The following is a 17297-nucleotide window of genomic DNA, read 5'->3' on the forward strand; positions in this document are numbered from 1 at the left end:
GCGCCCCTGTCGAGCGTACCACAACCAGAGCCTGGAGGCAACAAACTACCATGCACACGGCAGCCAGTAAGCCGTACGAGGAAAGAAAGGAATAAGCAAAACCGCAAACAATTAGTGACGGCTCTTCCTCCGAAAAGCCCCTTACCAGTGCATTTCCATCTCAGTCTGTTCAAATTTCACCCCAAAGACAGTGGAATGCGTCTGGGTGGGTTGTCAGGCCATCGATCTCATCCGCTGATCAATTCTCTCTCATGGTCTCTTACAGTTCCGCTGACACCATTATAGCCAGTATCTGGAAACGAAGGTTCCAAATGTAAGCTCTTGAGCCATACAAGGCCGACTCAACACGTGCAAAGATTCACCCACCGCCCCCTTGGGTGGTATGTAGTATGTACAATACAAATAGAACAATCCCAGCCAACAAAGGGCAAAAGGAAGCAAAAACGAGAATCGGACCCCAAAAAAGCCATATTTTCAAAACCGTGTAGGCATTTCATCCCGTCTGCTCCTCCCCGCATACGAGGGGCCGAATCCCACCGGTTCCACGGCCCGTCCTCTCCCCCACCCCTCCCCCCAATCATTCCCAATGCTGACTCCTGAATCCTTCCGTGTCTACCTCCAACGCCAAGTAAACGATGCCTGCAGGACAAACAGCCTAACGCCCCCTGCGTTTTTTCTCACCAGAGAAATTCCCACCAATTCCCCTCTCATATCCAGAGACCTCGTACTATGTAGATGCCGGCACTAGCGCTTTCTCAAGCTCCATTAGGAAATCCGGGGGAATATAGGGTTTAGAACTTTAGTCTCCCTGGGGACGGAGGAGGGCCCCAGCCAAGACAGTAGTAAAAGCTTGAGAAGGAAGTGGCTTTTTTCTTCTTCGTTTGTTTAGACAGACATTGACAATTGGCCACGGCAAGGGAGGAAGTCAAAGTTGGTGATGGCTTCAGATTACCGCAGGGACTCCGTGAGGGGGTCCGCCACGCGTTGTGTATAGCCTACTTGTAACTAACGAGAGTAATTGACAAGACATCACTCGGCAAGATACCTTCCATCCGTAGTAGGACATCAGAGTGTCTTGTGTCGCGATGCCTCTGGTATCATGAACAACCCCAAACTTTTGGGCCCAGCCGATGCTAGACCCGCATTACATCCACCACCTAGCCCTGCTAAACCATCCGAGTGGCAATACAAAAGGACGCATGTTTTTTTTTCTTCGGTTTCTTCTTTCATTTCCTGGCGGTCACTGCGCAAGAGATCGAACATTCTAGGCAGCCGTCTTCTCGCTGTGCGCGGCGCGGGTATTGATATCTTCCTCGTGGATGTTGGCATCAATCTCCTTCTCGACCTGGGTGAGGTCGACGTGTGCGACAGCGTCGTCACCGTCAAAGATCTTGGCAATCTCCTCGAGGGTGGGACCCTTGGTCTCGACGTAGAAGAAGTAGACAAAGATGAGCTCGCAGAAGTCCCAGAGGGTGTAGAACAGCATAAAGTTCCAGTGGTTGGGGAGCTTGTCCCATGCGACCTTGTTGGTTTGGCTGATAGTACGGTTAGCTGAGTAGTCAGGTACAAATGGAAAAAAGGTAAAACGTACTTTCCAATGGCGAGGATGGCCTGGACGGTAATGTTCATGATCATCATGCCCTTGGCACGGAGGTGGAAAGGCAAGACCTCAAGACCGTAGGCAATGAGCAGGCCGGAGAAACCAATGTCGTAGAAGATACCAAAGATCCAGATGAAGACGAGCTGGGCGTAGCCAGAGCCCTGGTTCGTGTTGCCGGAGTTCTCGAAAACGGCACCGGTGATGGTCCAGCAGACGAACGATGCGACCATACCGCTGATGGCAGTCAGGAAAAGCGGGCGACGTCCAAAGTAGTCGACGGTCAAGGCGGCACCGATGGAGCATGAGAGATCGAGAATGGACTTTCCGGTCGAGATGGCAAGCTTCTGGTTCTGCTCGGTGATACCGGCACCCTCGTAGATGGCGTCCATGTAGTTGGAGAAGAGGGCGTTTCCAGAGTACTGGGAGATGATACCGAGGGAAATGATAATCGCCAGACGCCAGCGGTTTCCCTTGGTCTTGAGGAAGTCGACGTAGCTGGTTGTCTTGTCGGCGTTCCTCTCCATCAAAATGGTTTCCTTCATCTCGCGGAATTCGAACTGAACAGTGGCGTTGTTCAAGTCGCCGCCGGCATGGTGCTTGGCCAAGACGGCCAGAGCTTCCTCAGAGCGGTCCTTGTTGATGAGGTAACGCGGCGACTCGGGAACCCACCAGATGCCGATGAGCTGGATGACGGAGGGAACAATCTGGATGAAGGTGATGGATCGCCAGCACCAGTCGTTGTTCACATATGATGTTCCCCAGCCGATGGAGGCGACGATCAGGGCCCCCAAGTTCCAGAGACAGTTGTAAATCTGTTGGTTCATATCAGCCCTTGCTCTGGCTTTGTAAAAGGTTCGTGTCTGGTGTTCGAGGCTAGATCGAGAAGAAAACCTACAGCAGTGACGGGACCACGGTGTTGAGGGTGGCAGATCTCGGTCAGCAGCAAGGGAGATGCCATCTGAGCAAGTGAGTTGCCGAAACCCAGAATGAATCGACCGCCGATGTACACTTAAATGACAGTCAGTCTCTTGTTTCAACCACTTAGAAAGAGCAAGAGATTTTGACTTACTTCCCCAGCCGTTGCAGAAGGCCGTGACGGCACCGCCGACGATCATGAAGCAACAACCGCTGACAATGGCAATCTTACGTCCAAAGTTGTCTGCCACGTAAGGTGTGATGAAATACGAAACAATGGAACCAATGTTGAACATGTTGATGAGGATACCGAGCTTGTTGTTGTCGGAGACGCCATCGCCAAAGTAGTCCTTCCATCGCGACATCTGCTGAGAAGTGTTTACGAGCATACCATCGTAGCCGGTGGTGGCTGAAGCGACCATGAGGAAGATGGTCGAGAAGTATAGCTTGCGAAGATGAGGCTCTCTCAGCCAGTACACCTTTTCGAATCGAGGGGCCTCGGCCTGCGCGATGCCGACGTTGTCGGCCACTTGCCGGGACATAACGGCCTTCTTCACCATCGTGGCGGTGTTTTATGGGTTACTTCCTTAAAACAGTGATGAAGATTATCTAAAGAGAGGGATAAGGGAGGGTGTAGAAGTTGACTGGCCGACTCGCGGGTGAAGAGGAAAACGATCTGTGAACGGGGAGGTCAGGGTAGAGGACTTTTATGTCTTTCCTCACTTCCCGACCCCGGGTTTTCCCCAAGTAGGGTGGAAGCATTGCAATTGTCTCGATCTGCACGGCTGCTGACCCCGGAGCTAGTTTGTTCACCCCCATTCGGACGTGCCCACCCCCGTGAAGGAAGCGTCTGGGTGAGGCGGGGATGCATCAGGAGCAGGGATGTGCGGCGGCGACGGCACGAATTGGCGGCACGCGGGTAAAGATGTGCTGGATGATTGGAGTGGGCGGCCCCTCTCCAAAAAGTCATGAACAGTTTGACCGAATCTAGGTCTCGAGTCTCGACTATGTGAACGGGCGCGGTCGCGCGTCTCTGCCTGGCCTTTCGGGAAAGCTGAAGCAAATCTCAGGTTGCTCGACATAAATCCAGACAGGCCTCAGTGTGCGGCACAGAAACACACCACCTGGTATCGGTGCAAGTATCGACTTAGATTCCAGGGTCTGCTGTCTTCTGATTCGTGGCCCGGGCCTGGTTGCATTGGGGAATAGATATTCAACACACCATTCATGTGCCACGCGAGTTAGCCAACTGTTTCTTGCATGCAAAATGGCCTTTCAAAAGACTCATCTCCGTGCCGTTTACGTGACACCCCGACTCCATGAACAGGGGTATCGGGAGACTTCCCCATGGGCTGTTCTTGGAAAAAGCAACAAGATAATGTTGGTGCTCATACCGCATATTGCCATAAACGTTCTGGAGTTGCATTCCGTGACCTGTTGGTATTAGGACCCCTAGACCGTACTCTCACGAGGATAAACGCAGCTCGCCCGGCCTTGTACCAGGCATCTCCGGTCCGCCGGTTCATCCCTCGAAGCTAGAGCCTACAGCCCATCATTGAGACTGCACCCTGTATGCAGTTGGAATTGGTTCAAAATGCCCACACAAGTGACAATTACTAGTTGGATTCCAACAGACTGGTAATGCCACCGCAGCAATGAAGCATGGCAGCTGGCTAGTCAATGCTTCCATCAACCGGTGGATTGTCCCTTGGGCCTTGTCTTCTGGGGAGCGTGAAAAACTATCCCGTATGCAGGTTCCGCAGTCTATGATGCTTCGAACTTCATAGTACGGTGCTCGAGACATTATGTGTCCAAGTGTATCACTTGACGCTGGTTCGGTGACAACATTGACCTCCAAGTTCGACGTCCCTCAGACTGGTCTATGCCTGGCGTGAGTAAGTTTCTGCCATCACGAGAAAGAATGAACCACTCAGACTAAAGACAACAACACTTGAGGTGAGAGGAACTAGCGTACCAGAAATGGATTGAAGAACCCTGTCCGGCCCGGGCGAGAGGCGGTTCAGGTGTCGAGCTGGACTGGGGTACAGCACATGTGGCTTCGTAAGAAGGGCCGTCTGGATGAATGTTCGGCAAAAGACAGATGATATTAACCATGTTCCTCTCATTGGTTGACAACGTCAAGAGAACTATTAAAGGCAAAGACCGATCGCAGGGCGAGATGGGTCTAGGTGCTGAGGGTGTGTTGGTGTAGGGGAAGTGCGGAGACTGGGGAAAGCTCACCTACTTCAGCCCACTGCTTAACTTAAGCCGTGAGTAATAGACAGGCTACCAACAGTCGCAACTGGTGGTGGTGGGCAAAGGGTGTCAATTGGGCTCGTTTAAGACTGATCATGCGGGTGTGAGGCACAGGATGCCTTTAGCGAAGCGAATTAGGTGACGACCATCGTTCGACGGAGGTTTTCAATCGGCGAATGTCAATGTTGAACGGTTGCAACTCAATAGTGACCGCTAGTTCTCCAGGAGACTGCTTTAGAGTGGATAAGTTTGTCTGTTTGGACGCATGTGTTGGCATTCCAGCCATCGATTGCTGGGCTAATAAGACCATGTTGCGACCTAGATGATGGACGTGTGTGCTCAACACCTAGAGGGTTTCAGATTGACCTTTGTGCATTGCGTTTCCGGTTCTTGCGGTAGTTTGTATGATGGGACCTGACAAAATTCCTTCCCCCAATCTTGATTTCTCGGAGTAGGGAGGTTTCGGGTTTGTAATTGCCTCTATAGATCCCAGCAACACTCCATGAAGTATAGGACAGCCCCTCTGCGTAAAGGCTAGCCAGACCTCTGATCAAGAGCCATCGAAGTATCGATACATGCAACGTTGGGCGACTCCACCATTGGAGCTGATGGATGCATACTTTTTCTGTCGTTGGAGTTTGGATTTGTCGCCTGAAATCATCTTGTGAGTCCTTCGTGGCTATTCTTCCATTGCGGACGCCGATTCCGATCATTCTACGAGCAACGATCGAGAGGCTTCAAGGGGCTAAGACCCAGGACGGTATGCTGGCGCTGTTTGTCTTCGCGTGATTATGCGGCCTACATTTCCATGGAGAAAAGCGGGAGGGCCATCAGTAGCGTTAGTGGTTGGAGGAAGCGCCTCCGCGGAAGTCAGGGCCGGTATCTGACAGGTACTTTGATACCCATCTGGACTAGTTTGCCTAGGTTTCTGATGTTCCTGAGACGATCGTAAGTCGTATTGTCACAGACTTTGTTACTTTGATTCAGTCTCCAAGCCGAAGTTTGACCCAAGAAATAGGAGCTGCGCTACCGGATGGGATCTGAACTGATCTCAACGAGAAGACGGAACTCAGCAGACCACTTACTGCTGACGTCGTGGACTTTCTCCTCCGGACCTTGCATATCGGCACCACTGGATCTTTGTAAGCCGATTGGATAGACGATGACTATAGAGGAGGATACATTGTCTGTTTGCCCGATCTGATAGGACGTACGTTAAGTCGGCTTCCGATGATCGCGGATGGAATCTGCTCAAGGCGTACTGAATGCTTGTGATGGTCGAGTTGGCAACAATCTGCAGTTGATCACGAAGAGTTCGTGATCTGCGCGGCTCGCTTGCTTTGGCTCCGCAAGCTTTGCGAGGCGCGAATCAATCTAAACTCGGTTGCCAGTTGTCCGACAGATACACAAGCATTGGCGCGAGCCCTCGTCAGTCAACCTTGTGGAGTCTTGCAGATCCGTACCGAGGGCCGTCCTGTCCTCGAATGAATCTTAGTCCCAGCCCGTCGTCGTGTCTAAGCTTGCCAGTGTCCTATGGCCCCACCGACAATGGCAGTCGGAAGCATGGCACGATGCTTCCAAATCCGGGGAAGCCCACCGCGACTGACACTTTCCCTGGACTCTAAGCTCAGGTCCACAGCACTAGGCTGAACGGCTGCTGGGAACATGCCGCCGGACTGGAGTAGTCTAGCGCGGACTTGAGAATCTAATGCGCGGTTGTTTTTTGCGTAGGCATCCCGGCAGCCGGCGACTTGGATTACGGCACCATTCAAATGAAAACTCTGCTGCCTTGTCTTGCCTCGTCGCACCCTCTTTCTGAGGAGTCGGTGGTGTGAGAAGCGGTTGCATGTTGAGGGACCCCAAGTCTGTATACTCTGGTTAGAGCCTGGCCAATTTAGCCAACGGCGAGATTTGCGAAGCGGTTGGCCGAAGTCCTAGGCGAAACGGCAGACGACGCCACCTTAGGCGGTCCCAAGTCCACGGGAGGGCAACAGCGCCGGGTAAAGTCGATGCATGGAGTTTACCCCGTGAACTGTCAGCACGAAGAAATGGGCCATGCGGTGTTTGGGGGTGTGGACGGAGCCAACGCAGCGGAAGGATTGTCGTGGTCGTGGGTGTGTGGTGGGATGCAGACGACAAGTTGAGGTTGGTTCGAGGAAGACGAAAAGATTTGGATTTGGCAACACTTCCAATAACCACTGCCCATCCTGCTGAATTTCGGGCCTTCTGGCTATGGCCAAGACATGGAAGGGAGTTCTTGCTTTCCCGTCCGTTAGTAGCATGCCTTAGTCTGTGCTTCCTCGGGCAGCTCTTCCCTCTTACCTGATCTTCCTCATCTTGCATGTCTTCCCATCACGGCTTGGCTCTTCTTTCTTTAGATTTCCATGGACCGTGGTTCCTATGGTTTGACACAGCCGTGTCAGCATTCACAGGAGAAATCGCCTGCTTAGAACGGATCATCCACCAGCAAGCTATCGTCTCAACTCTTCCCCAATCACGTACGGCCCAATGTTGTTGACACATCTTGGTGTCTATTCTCTGAGCTAACTAACTACGTGCAATATTGGTATCTTCTGCGATTATGCCTTCCGACTGGCAAAAAACAAACAATCCTGTGGCCTTCCTTAGGTATCCGAAACTCCATTTCCTCACGCCAAATGGCCTCTCCCAAATGTGCCAATCAGCCACATGATCTCTCTGGCCACAAGATCAGACCCAACTGCGATAGTCGAACATTTCAACAAACGGGCTTCACCCCTTTGTCAAACAACAACCATCGACTGACTCCCTTGACATTGTAGTCGACCTGCGGCTCAAACTTCCAAGAACTTTGCGAGCTAGCAATCATAACGATCACCCCAGCAAGACATGTTTGACGTCTCAACATCCTCCGTCCAAATCCATGGTCTCGGCAAAAGACTCGCCGTAAGCCTCGAATGCGTCTCTACCCTGCGAAGACGACCCAAAAGCGCCCTCCAACTCGTTGGTCGTGATCGAGTCGAGAGCCTTCTTAAACTTCTCCAGCTCGTTCTTCAGTCTCTCCCTCTTGCGCGCGGTCGCTTCATCCTCTTCCATCAGGCGGGCAAATACAGTCTCGTCACGGCCACCGATGAGACCGAGATTGTTCTCGAGGAAGAAGTCGAGATCCTGAACGATCTTCGGCATCATGCGGGACGTGACCGACAGACAGACCGTGTCGGCGAAGCGGAGAGCAGACAACATGTAGTAACCTCGGACGTAGGCTGCCACCCTCAGTTCCTTATCAAAGGTGTCTGGGCCCATCTTTCCAAGTTCGACGTTATGCTTCCGCTCCTCGTTCATGCGCTGCTCTGGCGTCATATGGTCCCAATCGTGGAACTCGTAGGAATCTCCCGAGAATGCCTGCCAGCGCATAACGTGGCGGTAACGCGTGAGTACCCGACTCTCAGAGCGTTCATAATCTTGGAACGCCTTTTGATTGACTGTGAAGAGCTGGAACGTCTCCATGTCGTAGATGTCCTTGAGAAAAGACATTGCCTCGCTACGACGCTCTCTCAGGAACTCGTTCATAAGGTTGGTTGACTTCTTGAAGATCAATCGCTTCATTAGAGTACCAAAAGCCTGGCTCAGGGCGTAGTCGACGATTCGTTGGAGAACATTCATAGTCTCTTGCAGGAAGGTTTCCATGGGCTGGTTCCAGGCCTTTACGGCTTGCTTGCATAGATCTTCATAGACCTCGTCAGGCACAATACTAGGCATGCCTGCCTTGGTCTTGGCCTTGATGTCTTCGCGAATCTGCGCCAGTGTCCGAAATCCAGCGCCATGGTTAGCGTACCGTTGGAACGGCGGGGCCAGAGGCATTGGCTGGGGTGGTCCTCTGCGAGAAGGTGTCGATGGCGCCGGACCACTGTCTTCTGTCTTGATGGCAGCCGAGAAGGAGCTACTGGCATTGACGGTTGGTCGGGCTCGTTTGGCGGCTGATTGTTGATGGGCGTAGCCGCCACGCTTTCTGTTGGAGGGGGTAACATACGAACTGTCGTCCTCGTCATCAGAGATTTCAAGAACAGGAATGTCGGACTTGTCCTTCAGTATGAACTTGGGCTTCATCTGAAGTATACAGTCGCGGAAGCTGTCCGAAAGAGATCCGTAGTTAGAGGAAAACTTTCTACCACGAAGAGTCTCCTTGACAGTGGAGGAGAACGCCATCAAGCTCTTCCGAACTTCCAACTCAACATTATTGGGCAACTCGGGTAGCGTGCTGAGCTCAGCTTCGATCTCACTGAGTCTGCTTTGCACCTTGTGCTTGATTGAGGGCAGGCTGGAAAACGTCAGTATCTCGTCAAGGTATAAGTGATAGGCAAGTGGGGTAGAAAACTTACTTCTTGGCGAATTCCTTGCCCAACTTCTCCGAAAGAGCGATCTTGAGTTTCTCCACGCCACATCGCTCGCGGAATGGATGAAACTCCTCTGGCCAGCGTTCACTAGCATCTTGGTGGAAGAATCCCTCCTCCCATCTCTGCTGCTCGTCGAGCTTCTGGTTCGACGGCCTTGACGTGATGAAGAATTCATGACCGATCTTGTGCGCCTCGCCACGGAGCATTGACAGCCACTGACTATTGTTGCCTTCAGGGAGAAGATCAGCCTTTGTCATGACTCCAATTGTCCGTTGCTGAGCCTGGAGAACACGAATGATTGACAGAGTCGAGGACGTCTCCGGGTCGACGTTCATTGGCACAGCCCAGATGATGAGGGCTTCAGAATGGGAAATGTACTCGCGTGCCAGGTTCTCTACCACCGACACAAGATATTCATCTTCCTCGCGTGCCGCGTTGCGGAAAATGCCAGGCATGTCGTAGAAAGATAGATCAGGCAGGTCCGGGCCTTTGATCTCCAAGGCGACCGTGTTGGGGCTGAACTTGGCGAGAGTTCTCTCGGCCTCGTCGTCCAACAAGAACTGCTTAGTGATGGCGCCTGATCCGGGAACGTACAGCTCGTGGTTTTGATCATGGTTGAGGATTGCGATCTGAGCCCACTTCAACACGGTATCGATGTCGGATTGATCGTAAATCGTCATGAATTCCTTGACCACTCGCGCCTGCTTCACCCATGGTGGGAACGGGTTCTCCGGGGTGACGTCGGCCTTCGTGAGGAAGTGATTGGGAGGCTTGAAGGCGTAGTCCTGCTGAAGAGAGACACGGCAAGACCACTGAGGACCGCCACGGTCGCGAGGGCCACTCCGGGAAACGCGAATGTGGACGGGGCAACGAGTACAGACGCCTTCGCTGCGAGGGAGGTTGAGTCCGGCAAGACCAGACATCAAGCTCGATTTTCCGGCAGACTGATCGCCGACTAGGACGAGCTGAGGAAGTGCGACATCGTGGGAGACGCCAAGCTGCTGTAGCTCACCGAGAGTATCGTTGAAGATCTTGACCTTGGCGCCTATGTCCCGGAAGGAGCCATCGAGAAATGAATCGCTCTGCATGGGGATCACGGGCGGATCCATGTCTCTGTTTCTGACTTGGAGCAGAACAGGTTCACTTTCGTCAAAAGTTGGGTTCGTAAGCGCACTGCGGACAGTTTGGGGGGCAGTGTAAGCGCCGTGAGGGGCGATAGAAGGCGTGGCTGTACGATGATTAGATGTCGAACTTGAGAAGCTGGTAAGTAGAAGAGAAAAAATTACTTACGGGCGTCTGATCTCAAGAATGATTGATTGACATCCGCAGGCCCAGCATGGTAAGAGCGGGATTGATTTCTGTTAGCCTCTTGGGAGCCGTTGTAGGTGTTGGTGAGGGAAGGTGTAGGAGAAGTATTCTGATGATTGCCAGGCTCTGGCTTGACGGTATGACCTCTCGAAGCTCTTGCCTTTGTCATTTTGAGTGAGGAAGGAGGATGAGAGGAATGAGAAGAGGAAAGTTTTTGAAGGCAAAGTAGAGGGTCGATGAGGAATATACTCCCAGGTGGAAAGGTACCTCAAAGAACGGCAAAGGGTCAATTGACGACCCAACCCAGCTCTAGGCAGCACAAAAAATGAGTGAGAGAGAACTGAGTGAGAAGCAAGAGAAAGAAGTGAGAGGTGAAGTAAAATTGTAAGGTAAGGTAAGGTGAGGTGTTGAAGCTGAAGCTGGATATCAAGCAGGTGAAGGGAAGGAGCTCTGGGGAGCTTCAAAGCTTTAAGAGCTCTTTCCTCGTTTGGGTGACCTGAGCAACCACAAGTCCCGCTCTCCTAGAGCTCTCATTAAAGTGGTTGTTAGTGTTAGGAGGGACATGGGAAGGTACGACAGCGTGTCGCTTTTTCGCGCTCTAAAAGGCGATGTAGTTGGGTTTTAGTACCCCAATGTTGTCTCTAGCATATGGAAAGAGCTCTCCCATGTTTTCCAATATTTCCATCGATGTTATGTTGGTGATATCTCACTATGTTGTTTGTGATGCCAGGTAGCTGCTATCGTGAATTATTGGGGATTGGAGCGGACGAGGTGCATCGTCGGTCTCCCAGCAGGCAGGGATGTCAGGGACCTCAGGGGCGCAATATTCGAAAGGAAAGGCTGGCAGTGGAGCTTGGCCTCGGCGATCCCCTGCGAAGGTAGAGAGACGCGACTTGGTACTTCCTTAAGCTGTCCCAGATGCACAGCTGTCTGCCAGATTTCGCCCAAGATGAGTGCATCTTCACCTGGTCAACCAAGTCACTGCTCACCATTCAGGCACCACATTGTCGCGTGTGCTGCCTGCTTTACACGTCCTCGACACGCTCAGGTACCGACGCGTAAATTGATTTCATGAATGTCAATTGGAGAAGCTTCCTGCAAGGTACCTGCGACCTCTTACATGATTCCAGCTTCCACGCCAATCGGTCGATAACGTTGTCTTACCATGCTTGCCGTGTCATGCCATGGCATCTGAGTGTTGCAGGTGAATCATCTACAGCAGCCTTTCAGGTCCTACCTAGTCTGTTCAAATAGATGCTGCCTGCCTTTTATCCTCTGGAGGTGTCCATTGAGAGCACTTTCATATATCTGGCTTGAATATTAGGTAGACAGAAAAAGAAATGTTTGGCTTCACAAAGGGACACGAATGAGACGTTGAGCTTGTCGCATGTGTTCCTGGGCCACCTCACCTCACCATGAACTAACTACCTTAAGGTACCTTATTTCAGTATTTCTTATCGATAGCCTGGAGACCACCTGGCGGGAGGCTCCTTCCTGCCACGCAAGGGAATCCAGTCCACCCCGCAAAGGGTCCTGAGCAGTAAACAGGTACCCCCTCCATCCAGGCAAAATACGTGCCTCACAAAGTCCCTCAATAACAACAAGAAGCCCCCCGCAGCCACATCTACAAACGACACGAGCCACCTGGTGACCCTCCTCCTATCGTTAGACCCCTGCCAACACATGCATTGTCTGCTCTGAATTTATTCTTGGGACCTCACAAGGTTAGGTTGGGTGAACACTTTCTCAGGGGGACCCCCTTCCAAAACTCACGAAGCGGTGACGTTGCAAATAGCGTCTTCAATTCCGCACCTCAGCTACCTACCTTACCCAAGTCTGTACCGGGTATCTCGACTTCTACCTGAGTCTTCCTTCCCTTCCCTTTCTCAACTCCACAACCTGAGATACCCATCCCACTCAAACCATGTCGCTGCAAGTCCCCTACCGTGGAAAGGCACCCAGAGAGGGTGCCACCAAGGCCGTCATTCTGGTAAGACCATCTGCTTTATGGTGTTTTGCGCGTCGCTTTATTGTGCGGCGCGTGCATCCCCAAAATCTCAAAACCCCGCCTTGCTTTCTCCCCCTCCCTCACAAAGCTCATTGTCTTCTGCAAACGGTCGCAAGCTAACCAGAACCTTCAAATCTTCAGGTCGGAGGTCCCTCCAGAGGAACTCGATTCCGTCCTCTTTCCCTCGACGTCCCCAAGCCCCTCTTCGAAGTCGCTGGTCACCCCATCATCTGGCACAACTTGGCTGCCATTGAGCGAGTCCCCGGCAAGGAGATCACAGAGGTCCTCATTATCGGCTACTACGACGAGTCCGTCTTCCGCGACTTCATCAAGGACGCCTCCCACGAGTTCCCCAATCTCTCTATCAAGTACCTCCGCGAGTATGAGGCCCTCGGCACCGCAGGTGGTCTCTACCACTTCCGCGATGCTATCCTCAAGGGTCACCCCGAGCGCCTCTTCGTCCTGAACGCCGACGTCTGCTGCTCCTTCCCTCTCCCCGAGATGCTCCAGCTCTTCCACGACAAGAACGCCGAGGCCGTCATTCTGGGTACGCGCGTCTCTAATGAAGCCGCCACCAACTTCGGTTGCATCGTCAGCGATGCCCACACCCGCCGTGTCCTCCACTACGTCGAGAAGCCCGAGTCGCAAATCAGCAACCTGATCAACTGCGGTGTCTACCTCTTCTCCACCGACGCCATCTTCCCCTCCATCAAGACCGCTATCAAGCGCCGTACCGATCGTCCTTCGCGTCTCGTCTCCTACCCGAGCTCCGAGAACCTTGAGAACAGCTTCATCATCACCGACGACGATGAGGAGCGCAAAAACGAGGTCATCCGCCTCGAGCAGGATATTCTCGGTGACCTCGCCGACACCAAGCACTTCTTTGTGTACGAGACCAAGGACTTCTGGCGTCAGATCAAGACGGCTGGCTCAGCCGTCCCTGCCAACGCCCTCTACCTGCAGAAGGCCTGGCAGAACGGCTCCAAGGAGCTCGCCCAGCCCAGCGCTAACATCATCCCTCCCGTCTTTATCCACCCTACCGCCACCGTCGACCCCACCGCCAAGCTGGGCCCCAACGTCTCCATTGGACCCCGCGTTCATGTCGGGCCTGGTGCCCGCATCAAGGAGTCCGTCGTCCTCGAGGACTCTGAGATCAAGCACGACTCGTGCGTCCTGTACTCTATCATCGGCTGGGGAAGCCGCGTCGGTGCTTGGGCCCGTGTTGAGGGTACCCCCACCCCCGTCGGCAGCCACACGACGAGCATCATCAAGAACGGCGTCAAGGTTCAGAGCATTACCATCCTGGGCAAGGACTGCGGTGTTGGTGATGAGGTCCGGGTCCAGAACTGCGTGTGCCTGCCCTTCAAGGAGTTGAAGAGAGTGCGTCTGCCCCAACTACCATCAGTCTTTCATATTACTGACAATCATATAGGATGTTTCAAACGAGGTCATTATGTAAATTGACAGGTTTGGGTTATGTTGGATGCGGTGGGGATAACGGACGACGTAATGAAGAAAGGATTTGCATTGGGGTCAGATAGAGCTCCATCACTCTTCATAGATGCATGCGTCTTTGGTCACAAAAAGCACAAGTCGAATTCAGCAATCCAGAACATTTCAATGTGCCACTCAGCCTTCTACCTGACAGTGTGATGAACCTAGAGAACCTAACAACACACTATTGGGGTACCCTGTTTAACCCAATAGCTCGGACAGTGAATGAGTGGTTCACTCAACCAAGTTCCTGAATGCCTCAAGACACTGCCACCTGGGATGCCTCAGGTAGAGCTTCCACATTCACCGCCCAACATCCTTATGAGGAGTGATTCATTATCAATCCTCAACAACAAGTCCTGGGCCGTATGGTCGAGGGGCGAAGGCCGTGAAGTGCTGACTGGGACAGTGATTCTCCTGTTCCTTTCAGGACTCCTGCATTCAACCCTCGGTCGGTCCCCCTTTTTTTCACTTTTTCAGATTTTTAGTCATGATAAGATGACAAGTAAAGTATCTCAGTGTTACCTTACACTGCTGGTCTTCTATCTTTGTTTATTCGTTCTAGGTCATATGCAGGCAAGGTCTAGATGACCTCATTTCAAGCTACCGATGGCCGGTCCCATCTTGTGCAACTTACTAGATTGAACAGAGGAAGATATCAGGTTGCCAATTGCCTCCTTCCGACAACGGAAAACGCTCAACGCCGAGTGCCACTTCCCCTTTCAAGATGCCTTACTCTCGAGACCTGATGCAAAATTTCCCGTTGGATGACCGTTACCTCAAGAAATACTGAGTATCAGTCTTGTGTGTAATGAAAGGTACGGTGATTCTCTCTCGCTCCTTCCTCCGACAGAATTACTTTCCTCAGGTGATCGATCCGCGTTAGCTTTTGACGTCCCCATCTCTCCTCCTATCTTGCCCCAATCCTCTCCGACACTTCAACAACTACCTACCTCACCTAACCACTCCCCTTTTTCAATCCATCAATTTTCCTCGTCTTACTTTCTTCACTCATCCCATCCACAAACTCGTTGGATTCTCTCATTTTCAGGTTCCGGCGTTGGCAAAATACCAAACCTAGCAAAAGCAGCATCCAAGCGTGCCATCATGGGCAACGAGAAAGGACCCAAGAAAATCCTCATGCAGAGGGGCTTCAACTTCCCTCCTGGCCCGATGTTTCTTGGCAGAGAGACCGTCCACCTCGTCTTGACGGCATTCTTCGGAAGTGGTTGGACCTGGGCCAACAGCAATGTCAACGACATGATCGCCTTGACCAGAGAAGCCGGAGCCTGCCTTCTGGGGATCTTCCACACTCTCGTTGCTAGAGCTGACCTCTACGGAGCTCTTCGTGGTCATTTTGCGTTGTACGCGACCGTTGCGACCGAGCTCAAGACCAGAGGCGAACTCAGTGGCGACGCACTCAAGGATATCGACGAAGTTTACGTGCGCGCCCGTCGTGGCGACCCGGGCGAATGGCTCAAAACCGATCTCAACATGGTTGTAGATGCTTGGATCTCAGTCAAGGATACAATTGCGACTCTTCCGCCCCTTCAGGCCTTGTCCCTCACGGCCAGCCCCAACGAGATGGGTGTCCTCACGCCTCATTTCCAGAGCGCCAGCGTCGCCGGACCCGCAGAGAACAAGCCCTGGTCTCCTGCTCACTTCGACCCGCACGAACTTGCCCTCATCGCCACACCAGAGCTTCGAGGCGTCCTCTTCGGCAAGACGCCCCAGAATCCTGGCGCCCCGCCTCCGACTCCTAGCAAGGCTACTCTGCCCCTCGAAACTCGTGGCTATCTCTGCTCTCTCGCTCTTTCCAACTACCAGCCCGGTAGCACCTGGAACTTGATTCTGACTCCCATCGCCAACTTCAAGAATCAGATGGAGCGTCGCCAGTGGTCAATCCCCTCAAACGGACAATCTCTTTACTACTTCAGCATTGAGAATGCCTTGGTTCAAGCCGTCAAAGCCTTCCAGCATGGAAAGGTTATCTCTATTGCCCTCGCCACTCCCTGGTTTGGACGTTCCTGGGGCACGGTTCCTTCTGTCGACGAGGTTTCTGGCGCCAAGACGCAACAGGGCGTCTAGTCCTCGCTCTGCCCTCGTCTCGGCTTCGCCATTGTACTTCACAAGTTCGCCGACGGCCTTGAGCTGGCCATCTTTGACCCTATTGCCCGCTATGACCACATCAAGAACAACCCTCAGATCAAGGCAAGCCTCTCCAGCCTCTTTGGCTTCCGCCAGTCTATTTCAGACAATACTGAAGCGGCGATTCAGGGAGCCGGAGGACGCTTGATCCGTGGATGGTATGGCGGCAAGTTGGAGATGCCTGCCAACGGGGCTGACAGTGTTCAGCTGGCGAGTGAGTGGATTCGTCTGCTCGTTCTCGCCTGCGGTGGTCACGGGCAAGATCCGCTGGCCGTTGACGATGAGCAGTGGGTTCAATGGGGCTTCGAAAAGGTGCAGATATGAGGTACGAAGTCGATGTTATCCCTTCTTTCATCCTTTGCCCCTTTCATACGGTAGCTTAACGCTAATAGTTGTGTAATTCGACAGCTTTTTCCGGCCCAAATCCAAATTTCTCGGCCTCGCGGCCCTGAATATCATCGAAAACCATGTCTCTTTCGGGCTGAGCATTTAGTGTCAGGGGAGATGGCTTTGCCAAATAGGTCCTGATCCAAAGGTGGGATGGGCGCGACGCGACAGGATCGCCTACCATATGATAACGAAGAGCGGATAATGGACTGCGGACAACGGCCGACAGATCGATAGGCACGGACGATGAGTGGACGGGTGATGGGTTGTGGAACGTCACCCTCTCTCTTATTCTTTCTAAATACCACAAGAAACGTCCTCGAAAGAGTCTCTTCTCAGTGCTACACGTGATAGCGAGGTCTTGGTGACAATCTTTAGTGATCATGGGTTAGGCAATGATCATCGCCGGATCTCTATCTCGTACTCGAACTTGGCGTAGACTGGTATTTCCTCGCATTACGGGCACATGATGGTACATAGTCTCACTTTCCTGTAGGCTAGGATATCTATGGGAGGCCTAGTAATGGAAAAAGATTAGCAGAGGGCCTCGAATCGCGAAATAGCTCTCGTGAAAGTCAAGGACAGGCATCTATCTGTGTAAGGATGAAAGAGTACACTGTGCTGATCAGCGAAGACAGGAAACCCCCAACATCTCGTATAGATAGGTAAATATCTACTAAGGTCCTCGCCATCAAAGCAGAAGACCATGGAATCGGATTTCCAAGCTAGAGATACGACTTACATGGCACAATGTGGCGAATAGTTTTCCCTTGGCCCTGAACTGTGCTGCACTTGTCAGAGTCGAGGA

At 52.5% G+C, this 17297-nt stretch overlaps 4 protein-coding genes across 4 annotated transcripts; 2 read left to right on the forward strand and 2 right to left on the reverse strand.

Moving 5' to 3' along the window:
* Positions 1-1264: 1264 nt before the first annotated feature.
* N0V96_011550 (uncharacterized protein) lies at positions 1265-3075 on the reverse strand (the record flags this gene model as incomplete). Its single annotated transcript, XM_065759310.1, has 4 exons — positions 1265-1535; positions 1592-2460; positions 2496-2608; positions 2670-3075. 4 exons carry the CDS (start codon positions 3073-3075, stop codon positions 1265-1267), a joined length of 1659 nt encoding a protein of 552 aa, XP_065612032.1.
* A 4576-nt stretch (positions 3076-7651) lies between these two features.
* On the reverse strand, positions 7652-10621 carry N0V96_011551 (uncharacterized protein; the record flags this gene model as incomplete). Its single annotated transcript, XM_053193573.1, has 3 exons — positions 7652-9068; positions 9130-10372; positions 10435-10621. The coding sequence occupies 3 exons, from the start codon at positions 10619-10621 to the stop codon at positions 7652-7654; spliced, it is 2847 nt and encodes a 948-aa protein (XP_053048891.1).
* A 1755-nt stretch (positions 10622-12376) lies between these two features.
* On the forward strand, positions 12377-13919 carry N0V96_011552 (uncharacterized protein; the record flags this gene model as incomplete). Its single annotated transcript, XM_053193574.1, has 3 exons — positions 12377-12442; positions 12602-13840; positions 13893-13919. The coding sequence occupies 3 exons, from the start codon at positions 12377-12379 to the stop codon at positions 13917-13919; spliced, it is 1332 nt and encodes a 443-aa protein (XP_053048892.1).
* A 1142-nt stretch (positions 13920-15061) lies between these two features.
* On the forward strand, positions 15062-16426 carry N0V96_011553 (uncharacterized protein; the record flags this gene model as incomplete). The annotated part of the gene is made up of 2 exons (XM_053193575.2): positions 15062-15991; positions 16043-16426. 2 exons carry the CDS (start codon positions 15062-15064, stop codon positions 16424-16426), a joined length of 1314 nt encoding a protein of 437 aa, XP_053048893.2.
* Positions 16427-17297: the final 871 nt, after the last annotated feature.

Source organism: Colletotrichum fioriniae (genome assembly GCF_027942845.1).
Source record: "Colletotrichum fioriniae strain IMI 355084 chromosome Unknown scaffold_18, whole genome shotgun sequence".
NCBI classification, from domain to species: Eukaryota; Fungi; Ascomycota; class Sordariomycetes; order Glomerellales; family Glomerellaceae; genus Colletotrichum; species Colletotrichum fioriniae.